We start from the raw sequence: 28,000 nt of genomic DNA, 5'->3' as shown, positions 1-28,000 counted from the left end.
TACTCTCCTACTACAACCCAGCCGGCACATTTTGCTCCTCTAACGCTAACCTTCTCGCTGTACCTCAATCTCATCTCTCTCCCCACTGACCTCTCGCCCATGTTCTGCCTCTGGCCTGGAATGCCCTCCCCCTCCTTATTATCGAACAGACAATTACTCTCGCCGCCTCTTCAAAGCCCTATTGAAGGCACATCTCCTCCAAGAAGCCCTTCCCTGACTAAACCGTCATTTCCTCTTTCCCCACTCCCTCCTAAGCTGCCCTGACTTGCTCCCTTTATTCACCACCACCCCAGCCCCACAGCACTTATGTACATACCCATTTATACTAACATATAATTATTACCCATTTATAGCAGTGCCTGTCTCCCTGTTAAGACTGAACTTGTTGTGGACAGGGAATGCATCTGTTATATTGTTGTATTGAACTCTCCCAAGCACACAGTACAAGTTCTCTGCACACAGTATGTGCTCAATAAATACAACTGATTGTTGGAAATTACTCTGAATTTTGTGATCAGATGAAAGTCAAAGAAAAACGAGAATGGTTCAAATCCCTCTACCAGGAACTGCCAACACATGCACATCTTCATGAATTTGTGAAGAAAAACTGTAAAGCTGCCCTGCCCGCCGGGCCTGTGCTCTTTCCACTAAGCCACGCTGCTTCTCCCTCTTGAGCTGCTATCTAGCCTCTCCAAGATTTAATAATCTGAGGAGTAGAGATGGTGCATAATGGAAACATCCATCTCTCCACATTGGTCATAACAGGGATACTAAGTTCTATGTCTAGACTTTTACCTACACTGCAATCTAATAAGAATTCTAGAACCTCTCCGGATCGATTTGCAAATTACAGCAGACAGTGCATTTCCTGTCTCTGCTTTTCTCACAGGGAGAGTGGTTTTTACAAAAGAAAAGGTGTGGGACTTGACACAGAAAAAGGTTAGCTGATGTTGATGGTTTTTGTTGGCCACCGCTGCTCTTGACAGCATCTTTCGTAAAGTGCTCTGCACACAGTAAGCGCTCAATAAATACAACTGAATGAATCTTTACGGCCTCCAAAGTTCAGGCCCGAACAGTTATGAATTGCCCGTAAAAGGCTGCAGTTGGAAGACGAAGCCTCAGGGAACAAGCAGGAGCAGAGATGAGGTTTCCCATGGCAGAAATCCTCATCGTCGTGACCCGGTTCCAAAAAGTGACTCAGTGGGACCCACCAGAAACCTCCATCTTGCCTACAGGTATGTTTTGAGAAGTTCTTCGTGGCTTTCAGTCACCTGTAAAGTATTTTATGTTCCTGGGAGGTAGGTACCACGTAAACGCAAGGAGGTAAATATTAGAGTGGGTAAAAGATAATAAAAAGTTCATTTGAAAAGCAGTGTGGTCTAATGAATAGGGCACAGGCCCAGGAGTCAGGGGGACTGAAGTGCTAAGCCTGGCTCTGCCATTTGTCTGCTGTGTGACCTTGGGCAAGTCACTTAATTTCTCTGTACCTCAATTACCACATCTATTAAATGGAGATTAAGACTGTGAGTCCCGTGTGTGACATGGACTGTGTCCAACCTGATTCGCTAGTATCTATCCCAGTGCTTAGTACAGTTCCTGGCAACATAGCAAATGCTTTAAGCACTTAGTACAGTGCTCTGCACACAGTAAGCACTCAATAAATACGATTGATTGATTAAATACCATTAAAAAAACGGGGGCTCATAGAAAGCTCCCCTCGAGAAGGACTCCTCAGTCTTCCTTTTCATAAAATGTATTTTCCCTGCCTTCACCTAGTGAAATGTGTCTGCCATGGGGTTACGGGTGTTCCTGGAGTCTAGGGAGTAGCTTGGAATTGCTTAAAAAACAAAAGCCAAACAGATTGGTCCAAATGACGCTACTTTTTACAGACTGTAAAATGAGCCAAAAAACATCATGGCATCATCTCTCATCAACACAAAGAATCATTCGTCTCACCCAATCTGTCAGGTAGATTAAAAACCGCAGGGGCACGCCCATCATGCCTGATGATACTCTGAAAGCTTCAGCTTTAGTGTTTCAGAACTGTTCTTCTGATAATAATAATAATAATAATAATAATAATGGCATTTGTTAAGCACTTACTATGTGCAAAGCACTGTTCTAAGCACTGGGGGGGATACAGCGTGATCAAGTTGCTCCATGTGGGGCTCACAGTCTTAATCCCCATTTTTACAGAGGTAACTGAGGCTCAGAGAAGTTAAGTGACCTGCCCAAGGTCACACAGCAGACTTGTGGTGGAGCCGGGATTCAAACCCATGACCTCTGACTCCAAAGCCCGGGCTCTTTCCACTGAGCCACAATAACAACAACAATAATGGCATTTATTCAGCGCTTACTATGTGCAAAGCACCGTTCTAAGCGCTGGGGAGGATACAAGGTGATCAGGTTGTCCCACGTGGGGCTCACAGTCTTAATCCCCATTTTACAGACGAGGCAACTGAGGCACAGAGAAGTGAAGTGACTTGCCCGGAGTCACACAGCTGACAAGTGGCGGAGCCTGGATTTGAACCCATGACCTCGGATTCCAAAGCCCGGGCTCTTTCCGTTGAGCCACGCTGGACCCAGATAATAGTTTCTTCATCTGCCTCTCGGCCTGCGGTATGCATTTTCCTGTCTGCATGTAATAATGTTTGTGTGTCCTTTGCAATGCTGTGGATTATGATTGATTGATTATGGGATTGAGGGGAGAGGGGGAATCTTGGGGTCTGCAAGCCCCTTTCCCCGAGACAGCCCTAGACACAGTGCCTGATTCTTTTTGTGGTGGAGATGGGATGGGTGATATGAGAACCAGCATGGCTTCGCGGAAAGAACACGGGCCTGGGAATCAGGGGACCTGGGTTCATTCATTCAATTGTATTTATTGAGTGCTTACTGTGTGCAGAACACTGTACTAAGCACTTGGGAGACTACAATACAATGGGCTCTAATCCAGCTCTGCCACTTGTCTGCTGTGAGGCCTCGGGCAAGTCACTTCACTTCTCTGTGCCTCAAAATGGGGGTTCAATACCTGTTCTAACTCCTACTTAGACGGTGAGCCCCACGTGGGACCCGATGATCTCGTATCTACCCCGGTGCTTAGTAGCTTAGTGGAAAGAGCCCAGGCTTGGGAGTCAGAGGTCATCATCATCATCAATCGTATTTATTGAGTGCTTACTATGCGCAGAGCACTGTACTAAGCGCTTGGGAAGTACAAATTGGCAACATATACAGTCCCTACCCAACAGTGGGCTCACAGTCTAAAAGGGGGAGACAGAGAACAAAACCAAACATACTAACAAAATAAAATAAATAGGATAGATATGTACAAGTAAAATAGAGTAATAAATATGTACAAACATATACAGGTGCTGTGGGGAAGGGAAGGAGGTAAGATGGGGGATGGAGAGGGGGACGAGGGGGGTCATGGGTTCGAATCCCAGCTCCACCGCTTTTCAGCTGTGTGACTTTAGGCAAGTCACTTCACTTCTCTGGGCCTCAGGTCCCTCATCTGTAAAATGGGGATGAAGACTGTGAGCCCCACGCGGGACAATTTTTTTTAATGGCATTTATTAAGCGCTTACTATGTGCAAAGCACGGTTCTAAGCGTTGGTTTGTTAACCTTGTATCTACCCCAGTGCTTAGAACAGAGCTCGGCACATAGTAAGCACTTAAATGCCATTATTATTACTATTATTATTACAGTGATTGTAACATAGCACTTTACAAATACCAAAAATTATTATTGTTATTATATGGGGGGGGCCCAAAGCTTCTGCCCCTCTCTCCACCCCTCCCAAGTTATTAAACCCTGGTATCAAAAGCACAATCTGACTAAAAGAAGCCTGGTCGGGGTGGGAGGAGGTAGTGTGTGTGGGTGTTGGGGGGGTGTCAATGCATTAAAAAAAAAAGAGGTTTTCCAAGTCCACCATCCCCCAAACACTTGGCAATGATTTGGGGGCGGGGGGTCTGTGCTCTCTTTAAGACTTCTTCATTTCTACTGTGGTTGATGGACTTTCACCAAACAGTCAAACCCTCAACCACAATCAACTGTTAGTTTGAGCAACTCAGTCGGAACAACGTTGACAGAAAACCAAAATGTGAATATTATCTGGGATGCGAGGTACAATAATCAACACTTAAGGGAGTGTAGCATCTTTCATGGTGAACATGTTTGAAAATGCAAGAATAGAGTATGGCACAAAGCTGTGGAAAACTCTTTGAACCAAGATTTGGACTGCTAATCAAATATGTGGGTTTTTTTTTTAATATAATCGCCTACACCAAAATAGATCTTGCTTTGATCTTGTTCACACACATTTTCTTCCACCTCTAATTTCTGAAGATTTATTTTGTCCATCCTTTTCCCAGAACAAGACTGCTCCCTGGAGTGTTCCCAAGTGAGAATACAGAATCGGAGCAGAGACTGAATGAAAGTGAAAATGCTCATAAATAGGAAGTGGGAAAAACGGTTAAAACTCCATCAATATTTATCATCAACTAGCACCTACAGCTGTCTTATAGCAATTTATGGATGTCTACAATGGCCAAGATGCACCTAATGTATTGTAAACAAATGTAGAAGCTAATTACGTGGCTGGCAAATACATCATCTCACTTAGCTGTGACTGGTTGTTCACCATACTATCATTTATTTAGGATTCACCTGCCACAATGTCAGTGAACCAAAATAAGAATGGTTTATATTGGGAAGGATCAACCTATACTCCAAGATCTTTCTCAGTCTTGTAAAGCTGATAATGCCAACCCACAACCACACTATTCATCATATAGTGACATATATGCATAAATGTTTTATTATGCATATTCTGTGTCCTTGCACTTGGATTTGCACCCTTTACTCACTCCTCTCTCAACCCCACAGCACTCATGCACATATCTGCAATTTATTTATATTAATGTCTGTACCCCCCTCTAGACTGTAAGCTCGCCATGTATCGGGAGTTTCTCTATCAGGGTCTGTAATACTGTACTCTCCAAAGTGCTTAGTATGGATCCAACTACGGTATTTGAGTGCTTGCTATGTGCAGAGTACCGTACTAAGCTTTGAGAGAGTACAATCCAACAGACTTAGCAGAAATAATCCCTGCCCACAACGAGCGTACAGCTTAGTACAGTGCTTGTCTCACACAAAGCACTCAATAAATATGATTGATTTCTATACTCAATTTACCTGAACGGAGTGGTAGAAAGGAAGGAAAAGGAGGGTGGTATTGGAGTGGTTTGACGGGTGAAATACACAATTTTGATTACATATACTATCCTAAGCATCATTTACTCAGCGTTCTTCCTTCCTTCCCTTCTCCATTGCTTAGAGGGACAGAAAGTGTGTCTGATCTGCATATAATAGGTCTTCCCAAGCACTTACTACCGTGCTCTCAACTCAGAAAGCACTCAAAAACTACCACTGATTGATTGAACACACACAGGAAGCCGAGTCAAGGGAATTTGGAGGAGCAAAGAAGGTAAACATGTTAAATAAGAGTGGGAGGAAGGTTTTTTTTTTCTTAAAAGCTATTTGTTAAGTGCTTACTCTACGTTAGCCCCTGTTCTAAGTGCTGTGATAGACACTATAAGACAATCAGGATGGACCCAGTCCCATGTCCTACACGAGGCTTGCAGTCTTAATCCCGTTTTACCAGTGAGATAATTGAGGCACAGAAAAGTTAAGTGACTTGCCCAAGGTCATACAATAGGTAAGAAGCAGAGAAGCCCACGCTCTATCCAACAGGCCGCACTGCTTCTCGAGATGAACATGGGTAGAAACAGAAAATAAAAATAAGTAGGCAAGGAAGAGCACCGTGTAGCTTTTAAATGATCCTATTCTAGTTCCTCAACAAGGAGTCCCTCAATTTCTAATTCGCTGCTTACTGCTGACCGTCTTCTTTAAAGACAAACAGAAGGCACAGATCGACATGAGGTTCTTATGCTACTTCAGCAATCAGCAAGCAAGACGGTATGCCAAAAAAGAAATTATTTGCATCTTAAGCACATTCATTTGGCAACATGTGACTTCAAACACTTGAGAAAGGCACTTCAATGCAAGTCTCACTACTTCATGTCTTCTTGTCAACTCATCCCTGATTGGAATGGCTCCTGAAAATACCTGCCAAATATAGTCAGATTTAGAAGGGTTTAGAAGAGTGCTTGACACATAGTAAATGTATATGTTTGTACATATTTTTTTACTCTATTTATTTATTTATTTATTTTATTTGTACATATCTATTCTATTTATTTTATTTTGTTAATATGTTTGGTTTTGTTCTCTGTCTCCCCCTTTTAGACTGTGAGCCCACTGTTGGGTAGGGACTGTCTCTATATGTTGCCAATTTGTACTTCCCAAGCACTTAGTACAGTGCTCTGCACATAGTAAGCGCTCAATAAATACGATTCATGATGATGATGATGATAAATGCCAGCAGCTACCTATTATTGTTATTATTACGGCTCCATCCTTTTCTCTTTGGCAGTGAAATTTTCTCGCTCCGATTTTTGAAAAAGCGAAGTTTTGTCTTTGTAAGATGTTTTTTCCAGAGTCGACATCTTTCAAAATTGGCACCATACTGATCCTTAACAATTCATCGATAGCATTTATTAAGCACTTACTGTGTGCAGAGCACTGAACTACTTGGAAGAATACAATGCAATAGCACCGGTAGACATGAACCCTGCCTACAAAGAGCTTACAATCTAATCAGGGAGACAGATGGACATAAAAATAAATTATGGGTAGGGGAGATGGACCGAGTTTAAGGAGATATACATTAGTTTATTCATTCATTTGTATTTATTGAGTGCTTACTGTGTGCAGAGCACTGGACTATGCACTTGGGAAGTACAAGTCGGGAACATATAGAGACGGTCCCTACCCACCAACAGGCTCCCAGTCTAGAAGGGGGAGACAGACAACAGAACAAAACATGTAGACAGGTGTCAAAATCGTCAGAACAAATAGAATAATAGCTATATAATAATAATGGCATTTATTATTTATTTATATTTATATTTATATTTATAGCTATATGCACATCGTTAACAAAATAAATAGAATAGTAAATATGTACAAGGAAAATAAATACAGTAATAAATCGGTCCAAATGTATGCAAGTGCTGTGGGGCTGTGAGAGATCACAGTGGCACACACACAGATCTGCAGACACTAAGTGCTCGATAAATATGACTGAATAAATGAATGAATCCAAGTGCATTGGGGACACAGAGGGAAAGGTGACTAGGCTGGGGAAATGAGAGGTTAGTTAAGGAAGGCCTCAGAAGAGGAATGATTTTAATAGGGCTTTGAAGATGGGGAAACTGGTGGTCTTTTGGATATGAAGGGGACATGGGCAAGCGGTACGGTGAATAGGCTGGTGTTAGAGTCACTTTCGTTTCTGTATCAAATTGAACACTCCAGAAGAAAAACAAATATTCTTTAACAGAGCTGATGCTACTAGTTTTTCTAAGGTCTTTTCTGGTTGGCATTGATCACATAACCTTCTTTTTTTTCCTGGTATGTGTTAAGGGCTTACTGTGTGCCAGGCACCGTACTGAACACTGGGGTAGATACAAGCTAATCAGGTTGGACACAGTGCACGATCCCACATGGGACACAGGGTCTTAATCCCCACTTGAAAGGTGAGGTAACTGAGGCACAGAGAAGTTAAGTGACTCGCCCAAAGTGTTACAGAGCAGACAAGTTGCGGAGTGGGATTCAAATCCAGGTCCTTCTCACTCCCAGCCCCAGGCTCTATCTGCTAAGCCAGGCTGTTTCTCTAAAAAACAGCACATCAGGGAAGGCACCTCCTTCCCTAGCCCCTCTTCTCAGATTTCACGTTTTTCTGTGTGCAAGTGCCATATTTACTTAAGCCAAGAAACTACTTCGCCTTCCAACTTTATTTCCTTGTCTGTCAAGAGTCATGGCCATCTTGAAGGGAATGGGGGAAGAACACATATAATGATAACATAGGATTACCTATTTAAAGGAATTAAGTTCTCCCTCCTTTTCTCACCTGGGAATTTTTACCATGAGGAAAACATGGAATTTGTTCTATAATCCTTAGTGTTTGGTAAATTCAGAGGAGTCTGGTACTTATCAAGGATTAGAGCCAGCTTCTTGACAGAATGTGCTGAGGACAAGGTCAAGCTCAATGAAATCCGGGGCTCATATTTGATGAGCAAAAGACATGGATGCTCTGATCCTAGTAGCTACTGAATGAGTCTTATTGTTGCAGTGTGACACCTTGATTTTGGGGACTCCTCTCTGGAAGCTGATGAACAATAAGACAGCATGAAGGCAGAAAAAACCCTCAAAGTTTTCCCCATGGGTCAGCTGTGTTAATGATCGACTGGAAAATGGTTATTTGCTTTGTGGTTCACATAAAACAGTGAAGGTTACAGGAGGGGAATCTGAAAAAATTCTGACTGGGAAGAGGGATCCTATAATATCATTACACTGTAGAATAAAATAAAAGACCAGCGGCAATTTGAAAAGGCAGGATAAACAGAGCAGTTTTGCTCTAACAAACAGCACTGGTAATTACTGACAAATATATCAGACCTGGTTAGTTGTGAGAAGACTGAACTGTTAAAAATATGACAAAATAAACTAAGAATGGAGAGTTCATCTCTACGTATTGATTTCAAACTTCACTTACCAACTGGACAAAATCGATTGCTGGCGACAAGGCGAAGATAGGGCACAAAGTTATATTTTTTTTATCAGAATTCTTATTAATTTGTCTCAATTCAAATGTCAAGGAAAAAGAACAATGTATTCATCCCAGAGTACAACAGTTAGATTGGGTTTTATTATGCCTACAATGCTTTTTATCCTTCGTATAAAGAATATTAGTTATTCATAAAGCACTTTAGATCTGCCTGGCTCTGTACAACAGCTTGACTGAGCAAAAGAACAAATTTCCTGTCCAGAGGAACACAACATTTAAAAGCAGAAATACAAGCCCTACGGAAGAAGAGAACTTCCTCATTGAGTCATCTACTGGTTTTAATGGAGCTCATTCTGAAGTTCTAGAATTTGCCATTACTATCAGTATAGAATTATCCTCCGAAATAATGTATAAAATTTGGTTAGAATTCTTATGTCACTTATATTTGCTCTTTTTAGTATAAGATGGATTAGTGCCAGAAATGTACCTTTTATTGCTTGACAAAGAGGTAATCATCTTTCCAATATAAAATGTATCAAAAGTGGATGTAAAATAGATTACCAACTCATTTGCTAATACAAGTGATCTGTAACGTCTGTAGAGGTGTGCTACCATTAGTTACACTGAATTAAAAAGCAATTAAGGGATAATGCTTGCATTATGTCAAAAGTCTCAATCAGTATATTTTTTAAAATACTAGAAAAAAGTCAGCATACCCCTATTAAAATCTGTACCAAATTAAACTTTCAGTTACCCAGACTTTAATGAAAGCTACAAAGTTCAGTACTAACGAACTGATTACTGCTAAACAGTGAAGCTACTTTACAGCAGTGATGTACTCAGAAATTAAGCACATATCTGTAATTTATGTATTTATATTAATGTCTGTCTCCCCCTCTAGACTGTAAGCTGGTTGTGGGCAAGGAATGTGTTTGTTCACTGTTATATTGTACTCTCCCAATTGCTTAGAACAGTGCTTTGCGCACAGTAAGTTCTCAATATATATGACAATGAATGAATGCATGAATATATGTACTATAATGTACTAGCGCTTAGTACAGTGCTGTGAGCACAGTAAGCACTCAATAAATACGATTGAATGAATGAATAAATATGGAAGATTGTCTGTTTTTCTTTACGTTCATCAGAGTTTAGGTACTTAGTCCAGGGCAAGAACTTGAGAAACTTTAATGGCTCAACAGTTGGACTAAATTAGAAGATTTAAGAGGTTTAAATGGTACGATTCTGATGCGCTCCCCATTGCGACTCACCATGTCACCGAGCCTCTACCTGTTCAGGCACCGTCCCATAAGGTGGCACAAAGCTTGGGCCAAAATGGTGGGGCCCAAAAGGAACAGAGAAAGAAAGAGAAAGAGGAAGGACCAGGGGGAAATGGAAAAAGTGGAGAGTAGAAGAGGAAAGGAGCGAGGGGGAAGAGGAGGAGGAAAGAGTAACTGCAGAGGGAAGAGGAGGGAAAAAAGCAGGGAAAGGGAAAAGGAAAGGGGAGTAAAGGGCCCTAAGAGGTTGCATTGACAGGGAACTGTAGCGATGCTGCCATCCTGCCACCCACAGCCATGCCAACTGGAGTCTGAGCAATGAAGATGCCACAGCCAGCATTCAGCAGCCCTGCCACTTCAGGTACCACGGTGGTGAGACTCTGATAAATCAATCAATCAATGGTATTTCTTAAGCACTTACTGTGTGCAGAACCCTGTCCTATGTGCTTCGGAGAGTATGATAAAACAGAGTTGGTAGACATATTCCCTGCCCACCTCGACTGGCAGCAGAATCCCTACTGGCACGACTGGGCAGATCAACCTTTCGATAAATTATGGAGAGCCTAGTAAGGGCAGAGCACTGTACTAAGCTCTTGGGAGGATACAACAGAATCAGTAGTCATGATGCCTCCCTCAAGGGGTTTACAATCCCGGCTCCACCACTTGTCTGCTGTGTAACCTGGGGCAAGTCACTTCACTTCTCCATGCCTCAGTTGCCTCATCTGTAAAATAGGGATTGAGACTGTGAGCCTCACGTGAAACAGGGACTGTGTCCAACTCGGTTTGTTTGTATCCACCCCAATGCTTAGTACAGTGCCTGGCACAGAGTAAGTACTTGAATGCTATCGTCATTAGTATTATACTGCAACTATTCCAATGTCCACTATGATTTTTTTTCCAGGAGTTTTGTGCCAGACACCTCTAGAAAAATCAGGAAGAGGCCATTCCATGTGCAATGGCTGCAGTTGCCACAGAGATGGCAGCAATGTTTGTTTGGGTGCCAGTGCGGAAGAAGCTATTCACTTCTCCATTTCTTTGCTTCTCTTTCTAGATAGCGGCCATCACAGTTCCCTGTCCTCTCCCACCGCCCGGCTGAAAGCAAGAGGATAAATGATCCCAATCAATCATATTTATTTTGCACATACTGTGTGGAGGGCACTGTACTAAGCACTTTGGAGCATACAACATAGCAGAGCAGGTAGACACATTCCAATCGCAGGTCCAGAACCCTAAACTTAGTGACAACCTTGCCTAAAGTAGAGCGCCTGATCACGACACTTCCAAACCTCATCAAGCAGAGGAGGAAAACCAATAGGCCAGAAGTGAACAAGCAAAAGGCATTTCTCAAAAATAAAATGCTTTTAACACATGGAATACTAAGAATCTTACATTTCAAAGCCATATCACTGTGTATTTTAGTTGCATTTCTTCTGCCCACGAAATAATCTCTATTTCCTTTCTAGAGGACAACTCTGACATTTGAGTTTCGGTTCCTTTGACTGGAGGTGAAACAAGCCTGGTTAATCAACAGCTAGAGAGTTGCACTTCACCAAATATAAAAGGAGAGAATATTGAGTCCTTCATTCTTATAAAAAGTGAAAGGAACTCACAGGAAACCAATGTGGGAAAGCACCACTTTCACAAGAAATCAAATGATTAAAAGCACTGAACAGAGATAGAAATTGCTACTTTTCCAATGGTTAAGATTGACTTTCCACACTACCTAACACTTTTGCCTGCATATGGGAAATTTTGGTTTAGAAATGCATAAGTATTTAACAGATCTAATCTGGATCTTTATGTTTTAATGTCCTAACTTTGTCACCGGGGTGTTTAATAAGGTCTGTGCTTTCAAATCATTAAATTTATGGTATATGTTAAGTCTCACTTTGTGGCAGGCACTATACTATGCACTGTAGTAGATACCAGCTAATGAGGTTGGCCAAACTCCATGTCCCACATGGGGTTCACAGTCTTAATCCCCATTTTACAGATAACAGACACAGAGAAGAATCCAAGAATCCAAGTCCTTCTGACTCCCAGGCTTGTGCTCTATTCACTAACTGCTTCTCTTCAATTCTTCCCCAACATAACCAACATAAAAGGGAGACCATCTTGAGTTATGAAATCTGAACTCCATAATCATTTTAAAACACAGTTTTACTTTTGTATTAAAGTTGCATACTAACTTGAGGCTTAATACTCTTGGTCTGGCTCAAAAGGTTTGTGGCAGATCCACTGGCACAATTAAGGACAATTTTCACGTAAGTTTAGTGTGGAATGGAAGGTCAGCTACACTCTGATCTTTTTAACCACCCCAGAATATAGAGATAATATCTTAACCTCGGTAGTAATACTTCTAAATGCTGCCCCCGCTATTCACTCCAAATTTCTTCTGCAAAACTCCTACAGTCTATACCTTCACCAGTCCCCTTTGAATAAGGGATAAAAAATCTCTGATGGGATCTCGGGGGCAAATCATTCAATTGTAACTGAGCACTTACTGTGTGTAGAGCACTGTACTAAGCGCTTGGGAGAATGCAATGTAATAGAGTTCATAGACCCAATCCCTGCCCAAAACACTGATATAAATAAACTAGGGCTATGTACAGTAGGGCTGTGACTAAAGATAAATAAAGGTAGCAAAGCAGGGCGACATAGAAGGGAGTGGGAAAAGAGGAAATGAGGGCTTAGTCAGGAAAGGCTCTTGGAAGAGACGTTGCCTTCTATAAGACTTTGAAGGTGGAGAGAGTAATTGACTGTCAGATATGAAGAGGGAGGGTGTTCCCAGCCAGACGCAGGACGTAGGGGAGAGGCTGGTGGTGAGTTAGACGAGATCAAGGTACAATAGGGAGGTTGGTATTAGAAGAGCCAAACATGCAGGCTGGATTGGAAATAGAGAACAGAGAGGTAAGGTAGGAGGGGGCTGGCTGATGGAGTGCTTTAAAGCCGATGGTAACGAGGTTCTGTTTGACGTGGAGGTGGATGGGCAACCACTGGAGGTTCTTGAGGAGTGCAGAGACAGGGACTGAAACAGTTCTGTAGAAAAATGATCCTCAAAAAGCTTAAAAACAGGACACAGTATCTTGTACTGAAAATATTATTTTCAATTTATCAGTTCATTTCCATAACCTCCCACTCAACAGGGATCATTATCTGTACTTCTTTACATATACATACACAGATGTGTATACATATACATATATATATATATACACGCCCACATACCTATTATATAAACACACGTAGAAATGTAAATTGTCCTAAAACTGTTCAAAATGCTGCTAATGATGGGGATATATTTATCTCTGGATGAGATAAGACCAAAGCATGACCAGCAATCTTTCACCAAACCTTATTTATGAAACGGGTATCCTTGTCACATGCTTATGGCTTTGACTAGCCTCACGCCTGACACTATTTTCATCTATCTTTTAGTACATTGTCCTAAACTTCACATCTTAAAAACTCACTTCCTCCATTTTTTTTTTTTACTGCTGCCTATCAGGCTGATCTGCATTTTGCTGCTTTCCCTCAGGGGTCCACCACTAAGCCATGCTATTTTTAAGTTCTTCCTTCATTGTCTCTGTACATTTTTTTTCCTTTCCTTTTCTGGTTCCCATTCACACGTCACAGGTCAACTGAGAATATTATGTACCTGAGAAGCGAGGATCCTAGAAACACTTATGGTTCTGGTTTTAGGTACTCTTTTAGTGACAGTTTGGATAGCACTAGCTAATTCTGGACCACTGCCTACATAACAAATACGATATCCCTTCAGAGGCACTACAATTTCCAAGATGTCTGCAATTGAGTCAATGTCCATACAGACCTCTCTCCCCAGTACATAGTACAATGCTTTGCACGTTGTAAAAATAATAATAATTATGTATTTGTTAAGCGCTTACTATGTGCCAGGCACTGTATTAAGCACTGGGGTGGATACAAGCATCTTGGGCTGGACACAGTCCCTGTCCCACGTGGGGTTCACAGTCTCAATCCCTTTTTTACATGCAAGGTAACTGAGGTACAGAGAAGTGAAGTGACTTACCCAAGGTCAGACAGCAGACATGTGGCAGAGTCAGGATTAGAACCCATGACCTTCTGACTCCCAGGCTCGTACTCTAATTCCCTACGCCATGAATACGTATCATTATTTTTGCTACAAAGGTATGTTTTACTGCACAAAAATTGCCAACGCCTTGCTTTTCATTTTGCCTCCACTGTCTTCTCTTGTCTACACCTATTCTGTTGTGGTGAAATCTCATAATCAGGAACTTCAGGTAAGTTTCTTCTTTTAACTGTCAAGGTTCGCTGTTAGGTGTGATTACCAATTAAAAACACCCTGTCTCAAAATTAAGAAACACACTGAATACAAAAAACGTTACCAGAGCTTCTTTGAAACTAAATATGAAGAAATGCTATAGAGAGAACACTGACGTGCTTTAGACTTCCAAAAGCCTGTTCAGGAATTTCTAAGCAGATGTGTTGGAAATGTTAAAAGAGTACCAGCCCCACAAAAAAGTGCATGTGCCCACATATATGTCATTAGCCTTGTCCCCATTTATACATTCCATCCCTATTTCCCTGTTAATGCCTCCTCCAGTTACCATTATCATTACACCTACAACTCGTAAGTTTCAGCAGACAAATAGATGAAGAGTTCACTCTCAAACTCAATTTCCCCCAGTGGTCGCAACAAAAAATGGTAACAGAAAGGAGAACCTTATTTTATAATACTTTTTTTCTCTCTACAGGTTGATTTGGGTGTTTGCTTAAAATAAACAGAGTGGTGGATCTCTTCTATCTGCAACAACAAGCCTGTTGTGGGCAGGGATTGTCTCTATTGCTGTATTGTCCTTTCTATGCACTTTGTACAGTGTTCTGCACACAGTAAGTGCTCAATAAATATGATTGAATGAATGAATCACCTGAGAATGCTCATTTTGGGTAAGGAATCAACCCTTTAAAGCTCACTAGAGTTCGTTAGGGAATTTTCTTCTTTGGTTTATAAACTTTACATCGATGTTAAAGGAGGTTAGACACCCCTTGAGAATGAATTTGTCTTCCTCACCACAGACTCAAACTGAATTGATTTCAGTTCAATAGGAAGACCTATTATTTTTGTTTTGCTACACACCTTATCAGACTAAATAACTCAAATCAGGTCACATTGACTCATTTCTGTAGGCTTCATTTTATGAGTCGAATCTGAAAGTAATTGCAATTTTGTAATTCTGTGTGCTCGTAGAATATTTACGACTAGAAATAATGTGGCGTAGTGGGTAGCGCAGGGGCCTGAGAGTCAGAATGACCTGGATTCTAATCCCCACTCCACCACATGTCTGCTGTGTGACCTTGGACAAGTCACTTCCCTTTTCTAGGCCTCAGTTCCCCCATCTGTAAAATGGGGATAAAGACTGTGAACCCCATGTGGGACAGGGACTATGTCCAACCTGATTAACTGTATCTACTCCTGCACTTAGAGCAGTGCTCAGCAGATAGGTACGCGCTTAACAAGTACCATTATTACTTTTACTAAAGTCATCCACAGGAAGACTATGATGAAGCTCTATTTTCATAAGGAGCTTGGGTTACAAATGTGTCTTCTTTCAGTAATAATAATAATGATGATGAAAATAAGAACGATAGTAAATAATGATCCTCCTTTACATCTTTGGAGAGGGGAAAAGACATCTGGTTTCCTCGACTCAATCCCAACAAGGTACTGGGGGAAGGAAAACTTCTCTCTGTCACATTCTCTGGTCTCATATAGGGCTGAAGTAAAGAAACCTGCAAACAATCCCAAATCATATTTCTGCCTATCAGGCTGATCTGTATTTTGCTGCTTTCCCTCTGGGGTCCACCCCTATGCCACGCTATTGAGTTTTTCCTTTGTTGTCTTTATATGTTTGTTTCTTCTCCTGTCCCTTTTTCCCCAAAGGAAAAAAGAAGAAAAATTGGGAGGGCTCAAATGGTCTCTAGGGAACACTAGGTCCAGTAGTAAAATTAAGGTTGTTCATAGTGGGGCCATACTGAATTAATCATCCCGCAGAATGAGCATCTGTTGGCTTGATAAGATGATCGTGAAGACAAAATGAATTGTCACTCTGCAATTTAAACGTTAACGTCAAAATGCAATTGGGGAAGACATTAAGAATGAAATAGGGAAAAGGAATAAAATCAGCCTATCAGGCTATTATTTAGTCCTCTTCCTAAGATTGTTAGCCCCATGTGGGACAGGGATAATGCCCAATTTGATTATTTTGTATCTATATTATTTGCACGTAGTAAGAACTTGGCTTTCACAATTATTATCATTAGTAGTTATTATAAGGTACTCCTAGAAGCAATAAAAATATATTACTGAACAATTGATTTTCCAAATTTAAGTTTCTACAATGAATCCAAATTTTCTGAAGGGCCAACACTTACTTATCTCCAAAAAACTTTCTCCAGAACTCAGCGGCATCTGCTTTTGTGATCCGAAAGTTATCCCCTTGGAACTGACCATTAGGAAAGATGGCCTTGATTTCTGCCAGCATGTGACTGAAGATGAGGGACAGCTTTGTGAGATTCCGCCTGTGGAGACAAAGAGAAATGAGGGGGAGGAAAAGAAATGTTTTAAAAAAATGCACATAGGCCCTTGAAGTTGCAACAGCTTAAGAGAATGCAAAAGCTATTATACCACTGTGAAACCATCCAAGATAAGCTGAATTTTGGGAACGAAATTTTTCCCTTTTTGCTGAAGCGTTGCTCCTTAAAGGGCATCACGAAAACACTGTCATAACAAAGTCCCCTTGAGAGAGGACATTTCCATTATTGTAATCCCATAAAGTATATAAACGATTACAAGCATAAAATTACTATTTTTTCTTTTTTCTGCCACTGGGGCACCCACCAAATTAAATGCTTGGGAGAGTACAAGTAAAAGCAATCAATGGTATTTATTCATTCATTCAAACAATTGTATTTACTGAGCACTTACTGTGTGCAGAGCACTGTACTAAGCACTTGGGAAGTACAAGTCGGCAACTTATAGAGATGGTTTATTGAGCACTTACTGTGTGCAGAGCACTGTACTAACCGCTTGGTAGAGTACACTACAACAGAATTGTGCACCTCCTAAGCACTCAATACAGTCCTTAACCATGAGTTTACAGTCTACAGGACGTAAGTAAAAAAGGTCAAGAGTAAAGGACATAACCCCAGAAGGACTTAACAGGAGGAATCTTCCACTGTTCTTTTCCTGCAATATACTCTAACACAGTCTCCTTTCAAAATTTCCTCTATCAATCAATTGTATTTATTGAGCGCTGACTGTGCGCAGAGCACTCCATCCAATGACTCAATCACTCATGTTTATACCGAGGGAGTTGTTGTGTTTAACAAATCTCTGAGTTGTTTAACAGCCCCTTCGGGAACACTAAAGCAATGATGGTTTCTTTTGGCTTTGCTGGAAATATGCTTTTTGACCCTCCCAGTACATGGCTCTAAAAATAGTGTTAAGCATCTCCCCAAGTCATTTCTATTTACCGTCCTACGGATTTGGGAGAGGAATGTTTTGTCCTGCATGAAGGTTTGGTGGCTGAATTCAGCAAGAGGAATCCAGGAAGCTTGTTGGGGGCAGAGACAAAACCAACTGTACTACCAGCTGTACTCTCCTAAGCATTTAATACAGTTCTCGGCACCTCCTAAGCACTCAATAAATACCACTGAGGATGATAAAGATGAAAGCACAAGCACCGGGGCCTGATTCGCTTGCGAGTCTGCACACTCCGCTCCCCTGGCGCCAGCTTACTCGCTGTTCCCTGATCTCCGGCATCTCGCCGCTGACCTCTTTCCCACATCCTCCCTCCCACCCCCTCCTTATAAGCCAGACCACCACTCTCTCCACCTTCAATTAATTACTGAGGTCACATCCAAGAGGCCTTCCCCAGTTAAATCCTCTTTTTCTCCGGCTCTTGGGTCTGTGACCTTCGGACAATTGCTATTAGCCCCAACCCCACAGCACGTTTGTGCCTATCTTTAAATTATATATTATAAAGTAACTTATTTATTCTAATTAATGTCCCCCTCTAGACTGGAAGCTCCTTACAGGCAGGGAACATATCTGCTAATTCTGCTGCATTGTACTCTCAAGCGCTTAGTAAGCGCTCCATAAATGCCATTGATCGGTTGCTTGATGGAGGCATTTGTTTTCATCTACATTTACCCTCACAGATACCGGTCCAGAGTGTCTTTCGCTGTTTAGAAGTGAACTGAGCTCTGCTGAAAGGGATTCACATCGCCTGCTCTGGTGGTGTGGACCAAAGGACTGTAAACTCGTTCATTCATTCAATCGTATTTATTGAACGCTTACTGTGTGCACAGCACTGTACTAAGCGCTTGGGAAGTATAAGTTGGCAACATATAGAGACGGTCCCTACCCAACAGCGGGCTCACAGTCTAGAAGGGGGAAGACAGACAACAAAACAAAACATATTAACAAAATAAAATAAATAGAATAGTAAATATGTACAAGTAAAATAGAGTAATAAATCTGTACAAACACATATACTGGTGCTGTGGGGAGGGGAAGGAGGTGGGGGAGAGGAAGGAGGGGGCTCAGTCTGGGAGGGCTTCCTGGAGGAGGTGAGTTCTCAGTAGGGCTTTGAAGGGAGGAATAGTTGCAGTCAAGGACCGTATCTACCAACTCTGTTGTAGTATACTTTCTCAAGCACTTAGCACACTGCTCTGCACAGACTAAGTGCTCAATAAATACGACCGAACAAATGGGAGAGCACTTTCCTTGCTGGAATCAGGCGGAGAAAAGGGAGATGAGAAGGGCATGGGGAAGTGAGATGGGAGTGGGTGGAAGGGAGGAACCCTCATGTGATACTTCTGGTCACTGCCCTCAGATCTATCTTTGTGCTAAACCGCTGCTATTTTCCAATCTCCCAAAGAAATCTAACACCTCAAATTAAGGAACTGACACCCAAAGCCAATGGAACTTTCAAAAGGGGTCTGTTAGCTGTCATTCTAATCTGATTAAGCCTTTTGGATCTTGATTTTTCTTTGAATTGAAAGTCGTTCTATCCATTTTTTTCACCCAATTGAGGGGTTGCTATTAACTGTTTTGCACATTGTTGAGATAGCACATCTGGTCACACCTCTCCTATGTGTTCAGATTAGTCACCGACACATTTTTTTGTTCATGGCATGTACCACATTTTCATCCACGCTGCCAGAGGAGAAAGGGTAAATGCACTGACCAACCACGCCATCATGGTTCTTTCATCCTTATGGGTTTATGGGATTTTGATCTTCCTGATTCTTTTCAGCTTCTCTTTATTACAGCTGCTTCTTTCTATTTTTCTTAACATACCATCTCTCCTACTATGTTTATTTTAAATTTCCAGAGGCATGCTGGAAAAAAAAAAAAATCAAGGCTTTTGCTCCAAATTAACATCATCTGTCACTCATCGCACTTGAGACAAAACTCCTATTGTACTAGGCTCAGGGTGCAAAATTTAAATTACACAACAACAAAATAGGGGTTTTAAAAATGCTACAGCAAACTGCTTTCCCTTTTCTAACCTCATGATTAAGCAAAATGTCACCATATAAAAGTCTCAAAATTTTCAATTATTCCTCCTTTGAATCACCTGACCCCCATACCATTCCTCTACATATTCTTTTGTGATTGCTAGATTATTAGATAGCCAACAAGTGCTAAGGGGAAGTGAGGAAGGGGAGAAGACAAGAAATACTGCATAAAGAATTCCTGAATCATCAAATGAGAACGGTTAAAGTCACTAAACTACAGATAATGCCTGGATCACTGACATTTGATTATCTCTGAAATTTTTTTTAAAGCTGCATAGTTACTATCTAATAATTTTAACTGAAATTGAATTAATTTTAAATATGAATATTTTAAAAGCTTGTTTTCTCTTAAAGTCCTCTAATATAATCTCAGGGGGATTTTCTATTTCAGTATCAAAAGGATGGGTGTGTATGTAGGCAATAATATACACCTGGAATTTATGTGTATAGTGTGTAGGTCTGTGTGATGTGCAGAAGCAACATGGCCTAGTGAATACAGCATGAGCCAGAGTCAGAAGGAACTGGGTTCTAATCCCAGCTCCGTTGCGTGACCTTGGACAAGTCACTTCACTTCTCTGTGCCTCAGTTACCTCATCTGTAAAATGGGGATTGAGAGTGGGAGCCCAGTGTAGGACAGGGACTGTGTCCAAATCCAATTATCTTCTATCTACCCCAGAGCCTAGCTTGGTGCCTGGCACTCAGTAAGTGCTTAAATACCACAATTATTATTATTACGTGCATATAATTATTAATTATGGCATTTGCTAAGGTTTTATCATGTGTCATGCCTGTACTAAACGCTGGGGCAGATACAAGATAATCAGGTTGGACACAGTCCCTGGCCCGCATAGGGCTCACAGTCTTCATCCCCATTTTACAGAGGAGGGAACTGAGGCCCAGAGAAGTGAAGTGACTTGCCCAAGGTCACACAGCAGACAAGCAGAGAGCTGAGATTAGAACCCATGACCTTCTGACTCCCAAGCCCGTGTTCTATCCACTAGGCTATATATATATATATATATATATATTTATGAATATATATCAACACATACATATATATCGCTAAACACACACATGAATGTATTTTTAGCTGTTCTTTGGGTTCCAAGATGACACTCTGAATGGTGAGATTGTATCAATATGGTGACCGTGGCTGATTACAGTGATGTGTGACTGACAATCTCTCCCACACATATGCCTGTCATGAGAAGCAACATGGCTTAGTGTATTAAATACAGGATGGAGTGTTAGGAGACCTGGGATTTACTCCCAGCTCCAACTTGCCTCGGGGGTGACCCTGGTCAAGTCAATCAATCAATAGTATTTATTGAGCACTCACTATGTGCAGAGCACTGTACTAACTGCTTAGGAAAGTACAGTACAACAGGATTAGCAGACATGTTCCCTGCCCATAATGAGTTTACAATCCAGAGGGAGAGACCAACATTAATACGAATGTGATTTACAATACTTAAAGCAAGTTACAACTTCTCCATGCCTCAGTCCCCTTATAAGTAAAATGGGGATTCATACCTGTCCTCTTTTTCCCTTCCTCTTCACATGGCATGAGAGGATCTATCTGACCAGGTTATGTTGTATCTACTCCAGCGTTCAACACAGTCCTTATCATTATCATCATTACCTATGGCTTGAGTGAGTCATATACTCCTGGCCCTAGATGATAACAACTGAAAATGACTGGACACATTATTAGTGAGCCCAGCTATATCGTTTTCCACATCATTTCACCTACAGAACCTAGAGAAGAGGAAAACTTTACTGGTATTAAGCCAAATCACCTGGAATCAAATGAACACCTTTCCCTCTCCCTGTAAATCTGCACTGCAATGCATGATGAACTTCTTTTACCTGGAGTTTTGCAGACTTGCTAAAGAATGAGTCCATTAAGCTGTTTCCCATTTCGGAAATGGCGGATACAGCAATGCAGTCTTGTCAACAAAAAATGGTCAGATGAGGGACCATCACACTCCACAAGAAGCCTCACTTTGGAAACCAATCTTGGTGTGGCTAACAGCAAAGTGCAACCAACTCAGGAAAAGCAATTGAGAAAAAGGGACTTGAATGTATAAATCTTATTTCAAAAAGTGTTTCTATAAAGTGGCTTATAGGCTAGTTTCCTTCCAAACCTCCAATTAATGCATACACCCCCCACCCCCAACGCCCACAGGGAAAAAAAAAAAAGTCAAGTGTCTATAATTAGTATGACCAACTGTTCCTTATTTTCCAGATTCATTGCTCTCTAGCCCCTTAGTTTCTTTGTTCTTTAATTGGGCCCAAATGTTCCCTAGTTTTTAGCCTTCAGGTCACAAGCCTGAAGCACAAATGAGGCTGAATGGAAATTTTGCCTCACAGTCTTGACTATGCCTACGCTAAAAATGTAAAAAGGTGATGGACACTCCCTTCCCAACCAACTGGATTTTCAGTTCCTTACTCTTACTATATTGTCGATAAAGATGACGGTACTGACACTATATTGATGATTAAGACTTCCCACTTAGCCAGCCAGGGATATTATGATCAATTCTTTAGTGTAGGGTTAGTTCCTTTCAGCACAGCACTCTCATTTTCACCTTGATTGTTTATCCCTCACGTTCCAGTTTTATTGCACCTTGCTCTTCAGTCTGCAGAATGGAAGGCATTTATTCTCCTCTAATGTCTGAAAAACTACTAAACTATCAATCACTCTTTGTGACTAGACAAATATTTTCACTTCATAATTTTCCATGTGTATCCACTAATGTGCCGTTCATAACTTTTAGAGATATTCAATAAATCCATCACCAAACAGTGATCTGGCCCAGAGGTTCAGTAGTGTATATGAAGGAAGGATTTATATATGGGCAGGGAATGTGTCTGTTTATTGTAATACTGTATTCTCCCAAGTGCATAGTTCAGTGCTTTACACACAGTGAGTGCACAATAAATACAACTGAAAGAATGAATATATTCTCTAGGCACAAGAAACACTACAAGGGATTTTGCAAATGGAAAATGTAACATTGTGGAAAATGTTCGCATCTGCAAATTTTCCACAAGCCTAGTGTTCATATCTTTTGTTCATCCAAATACCACAAGAAAATGATTGTTTATTATTGGATTTTATGGCAGCTAATTAAAAGTGCTTTCCCAATACTAAAACTCCCTAAACCAAAGAAACTAAAATATGGAGTGCAGGCAGAGATAAGACTTGATTATCTTGTAAAAATTCTTTTAATTAATTTTCATGTATAATTTCCACAATACTCCCTTCTTCTGACTGATAAGAAAGTCTCTACTTTGATTTTTTTTCACGCTTTTATCAGTTCATCGTCAGGATCTGCAAGCCATTAGCATTCTATTTGGTCTAGAAAAATGAAAAAGGAAGCTTCTATAGAAATGGTGTGCATTTAATGATACATATGCCAGATAATAATCTCTGGTAAACAGTGTAGGAAGCAAGAGTTTCAGACCATTGTTTCCGATAAATGAGTTATCTGGGACTAAAAGGTAAAACCAAGGACAATGTGCAGAAAATTGGATACACCAGTGAACTAGGGGTCTTAAGGGTCTAGAACATCACACGATCAAGAGATCATTTTTTTTTTTAAACATATGGTACTTCACTTATATCCTTGGGGTTATGGCATAGCTGGTTAAGAAAAGCTGAGAAATCTTTCAGGAAGGCATGGAAGGACAGGATGAAAAGCATCATCTCAAAGCTCCTTCCAACTGCACTCTTTATCCAGATCATTGTGGGCAGGGAATGTGTCTGTTTATTGTTATATTATACTCTCACAAGTGCTTAGTACAGTGTTCTGCACACAGTAAGCATTCAAAAAATACAACTGAATGAATGAATTCAGGACAAAATGAAAATTTACAGGGCAAATATAGTGGCCAACCTCCTTTATGGATTTACCAGCTGCCACACTGAACCATGTGCAATGTTTAACAACAAGGGGCTCTTTGAAAACTCAATTTACTTCTTTAGATTAAAATGATATGATCAGTCATTCTCCCCTGTTTATAAAACTGAATGCCTCTTAGGTTTGGGAGACTTATATTTGGATCTTTCAAATCGTGACTAAGCTATAAGTAGCCCTTTGGAAACCACGTTAAAAATCAAAGTAGTTCAGTCTATTAGTGAAGTGTTGTTCCTATCTGAGTAATCATTTTGAGTAACTGAAAATATCCAATGAAAGCTCTGTTAACTGGCAAGCTACAGCTGCTTTGGAAGTGACCAGAAGCATGCGCTGTACTGCACATGAAAGCTTCCTTTGTGACTGAAAAGACACATTACAGAATTAAATATCCCAGGTTTTCCTGTGTACCGTTTTACAAATCGTTTCACTGTGCACATTTTCCAGGAACATGATCAGGCCCCCTGTCACCATCCAAACCAACACTAAGGTTCTCTTTCAGATCTCAAACACCACTCCACTGCCCTATCCCCCAAAATAAAATTGCAATAATTTTCTAAAAAAGCAAGACCTGAGGAGAAAATCCTAGGAGACAACTTGAGTAAAACCAAAGCATCTGTTTAAATCCTCAGTCAATGTGCCCTACCTGTTGCATTGCCTCTAGGGATATGTTGGCATTTGCTTTATTTTTGTGGAGCAAGGGAAGATCCCATGTTTGTTTTGTTTTGGAAGAACCCCTGAAAATTGAGTGCAGGGTGACTGGTTAAGGCCTCCTTTATGCCCTTCCCCTAATGCATTTGAATATGTTGGAAAAGGGAGGACGCTTCTCCCCTCACCCTCCAAATTTTTGGAAAGAAGTGTGGGATAAACCTGCTTTCCAAAAAGGACATAACATCTTATTAATTTGCTCTTTACAGGGCAGCACACTTAATCCATGAACACTGCATTTTCCCAGTTGGTAGAAAAGATTTCTGGACTCTGCTACACTTTACTAGCCCAAGTGCTTAGTACAGTGTTCTGCATACAGTAAGTGCTCAGTAAATACCACTGATCGATAAATGTGTCCATGTAATGAACAAGACAGGAATACTGCTATTGTTATCTTGGGTTTAATAGACTGGAGAACAGAGAGGTTAAGGGGCTTGTCCCAAGTAGCCCAGAAGGCAAGTGGCAGAGAAAATTATTAGAGCTCAACAAATGTTGGCTTAGTCACATTAAAAAAATAAATTCCTGCCTGGTAGTGTTCAGGGAGCATTTTGACATCTCTTTGTTTTAGCATGTTGGATTTGATGTCTTATCAGACAGCCTCAGTGACTCCCCTTAAATAGTCCTACCTAAACAGAATTACCTTGCTAGTCAACCTTGATTTTTCACACATCAATGACAAGGAGACAAGTGTATTTGTTGAGCCGGAGAATTAAGATCACAGCCTGAATTTCTAGCCCAGAGCTTAACTCACTGTTGGTCTTTCATTCTCTAAGGCTACTTATAAAAATTAGGACACTGTCAAATTATTTGTCTTGCTAAATCACTACAGTCACTTGAACAACACGTCAGGGATTCGAACATCCCAGTTTAGCCCAACAGCCTATCTAATGAATAAAAATGACATGAAATAGGAGGCAGGCCAATTAAGATGTGAAAAATCTTATAGAATTGCAAAACGTCACCTTTTAATAGTTGTTCTGCTAACAAGATCAAGAAGTAATCTTGATCTAATTACAGAGAAGCAGCGCGGCTCAGTGGAAAGAGCCCGGGCTTTGGAGTCAGAGGTCGTGGGTTCGAATCCCGACTCCACCACCAGTCTGCTGTGTGACCTTGGGCAAGTCACTTCACTTCTCTGAGCCTCAGTTACCTCATCTGTAAAAATGGGGACTAAGACTGTGAGCCCCCCGTGGGACAACTTGATCACATTGTACCCCCCCCAGCGCTTAGAACAGTGCTTTGCACATAGTAAGCGCTTAACAAATGCCATTATTATTATTAAGTAATCTATTTAAAAAAGTTGAAAAATGAAAAAGGAATTGAAAAGGAAAATGTTTTCCCGTACATTATTACCGATTGACTTCTGAGAGTTTAGGAGTCTCAAAGCCCTAGTGTGATTAAAGCACAGGCCTGGGGATCAGAGGACTTTTTTCATGGCGTTCGTTAAGCGCTTACTATGTGCCAGGCTCGGTACTAAGCGCCGGGGTAGGCTGATCAGGTCGGACATAGTCCCTGTCCCACATGGGACTCGAAGTCTTAATCCCATTTTACAGATGAGGTAACAGACAAGTGGCGGAACAGGGATTAGGACCCAAGTCCTTCTGAATCCCGGGCCCGTACTCCATCCACTAAACCATGTTATTTCTTGTAGTTTCTAATCCCAGCCCAGCTTCTTGCCTGCTGTGAGATCTTAAGCAACTCACAACTTCTCTATGCCTCAGTTTCCTCATCTACAAAATGGGGATTCAATACTTATTCTCCCTCCTACTCAGACTCTAAGCCCTACATCAATCGTATTTATTGAGCGCTTACTATGTGCAGAGCACTACATGGTACAGGGACTGTGATTAACTTGTAGCTACCTCAAAGCTCACAAAAGTGTTTCACATACATGTACGAGCTTAACAAATACCATAAAGAAGTCATATGATAATACTAATGATGGTATTTGTTAAGTGTTTAATATGTGCTAACCACTGTTCTAAGCACTGGAGTAGACACAAGTAGGGTAGAGGATGTGGGTTCTAAACCTGAATCTGATGCTGTGTGACCCTGGGCAAGTCACTTCACTTTTCTGTGCCTCAGTTGCCTCACCTGTAAAACGGGGATTAAGGCTGTTAGTCCCACGTGGGACAGGGACTGTGTCCAAACTGATTACCTTGTATTTATTCCAGTATAGAGTAGTGCCCTATCCCCCAAAATAAAATAGCAATAATTTTTTTAAAAAAGCAAGACTTCAGGAGAAAATCCTAGGCGACAACTTGAGTAAAACCAAGGCATCTGTTTAAATCCTCAGTCAGTGTGCATATCGAGCACTTAAAAACTTACAATTATAATTATTAACATAATTATTATTGTCCTCCTCCCCTCCCAGCCAGCCCAACCCAACCGGGTAACATTTAAGTATAAATGCTAGAGTGAAAGATCCTTCAGGCTAAGAATCACGACTGCTAAATCTGGTGTTCTCTCCCAAGTGTTTAGTACAGTCCCCTAGGACACAGTAGGTGCTCAATACATACTATCAATTGACTTGTTCAAAGAATCATGACTGCTAAATCTGGTGTTCTCTCCCAAGTGTTTAGTACAGTCCCTAGGACACAGTAGGTGTTCAATACATACTATCAATTGACTGGTTTTCAGATACCAGATACATGATTTCCCCATGTTTCACTCTAAAGAACCTATCCAATACCTGCAGCATTAAGCCATGAATCTAATACACAAAAACTAGATCCAAAGCAAATACAAGACATTAAATAGCCCATTTAGGAGTCCCAGAGTCAATTATAATAATGATAAAAAAAATAATAGTGGTATTTATTGAGTGTCAAGCACTGTACTAAACACCGGGGTAGAAACAAAACCAATCAGGTCATACACAGTCCCTGTTCCACAGGGTGATCACGGTTTAAGGGGGAGGGAAAACATGAATTTAAGCCTCATTTTACAGCTGAGGAAACTGAGGTACGGAGCTGTTAAGTGACTTGCCCAAGGTCAAAGAGCAGGCAGAAATGGGGATGAGAACATAAGTTCCCTTATATCCAGACCTGAACTCCTTCCATTAAGCCACACTGTTTTTTCAGTATCAGTATTAACCTACGCATTTTCCTTGATCTTTCTTTCCCTAGTGTTTGTTTTTTTTTTTCAAACAAAAAACAATATATCCCAGAGGCTCTGGCACTTGAGTATAATCCAGCCACAAAGCAGCAGCAATAACAAAAGGCCCATTTAAAAGTATAGCATTTCATGTTAACGAATAGTAAACACTGGAATATTGAAACCATATGAAAGCTCTAAGTTACATTATTCAGAAAAGAAGTGTGAAGCATTGAGAGGTGGTTTTTTTTTTCCCGAAATCATTTTCTAGACTGTGAGCCCGTTGTTGGGTAGGGACCGTCTCTATATGTTGCCGACTTGTACTTCCCAAGCGCTCAGTACAGCGCTCTGCACACAATAAGTGCTCAATAAATACGACTGAATGAGTTAGTTTTTTGGCAAATAAATTTTAATTCCAGGACTAATTCCAGGGTTGAAGATTTTGTAAACCCCCCCACCTCTACACAAATCCAAAGGTGATTAACTAATAACTTGTGACTAGTTAGTTCTATCATAACGTAGGGTGATTCTGCAGTCCCTTCCAAATGAGTAAATAGCCAGTCAGTCAGTCATATTTATTGAGTGCTTCCTGTATGCACAGCACTGTACTAAGCGCTGGGGAGAGTACAGTATAACATATTTATTACTCTATTTATTTATTTATTTATTTATTTTACTTGTACATTTCTATCCTACTTATTTTATTTTGTTGGTATGTTTGGTTCTGTTC

At 40.9% G+C, this 28,000-nt stretch overlaps 1 protein-coding gene across 1 annotated transcript in view; it reads right to left on the bottom strand.

The window, feature by feature from the left end:
- CBLB (Cbl proto-oncogene B) overlaps positions 1 to 28,000 on the bottom strand; it is a 221,031-nt gene that overhangs the window by 114,345 nt on the left and 78,686 nt on the right. Inside the window, exon 4 of the mRNA XM_038766102.1 lies at positions 16,397 to 16,543. Within this exon, the coding sequence (XP_038622030.1) occupies positions 16,397 to 16,543 (147 nt within the window). The remainder of the gene's footprint in view (positions 1 to 16,396; positions 16,544 to 28,000) is intronic.

Source organism: Tachyglossus aculeatus, chromosome 24 (assembly GCF_015852505.1).
Source record: "Tachyglossus aculeatus isolate mTacAcu1 chromosome 24, mTacAcu1.pri, whole genome shotgun sequence".
Taxonomy (NCBI): Eukaryota; Metazoa; Chordata; class Mammalia; order Monotremata; family Tachyglossidae; genus Tachyglossus; species Tachyglossus aculeatus.
The sequence above is the reverse complement of the archived record's forward strand: the minus strand, read 5'-3'. Positions and strand labels throughout refer to the sequence as shown.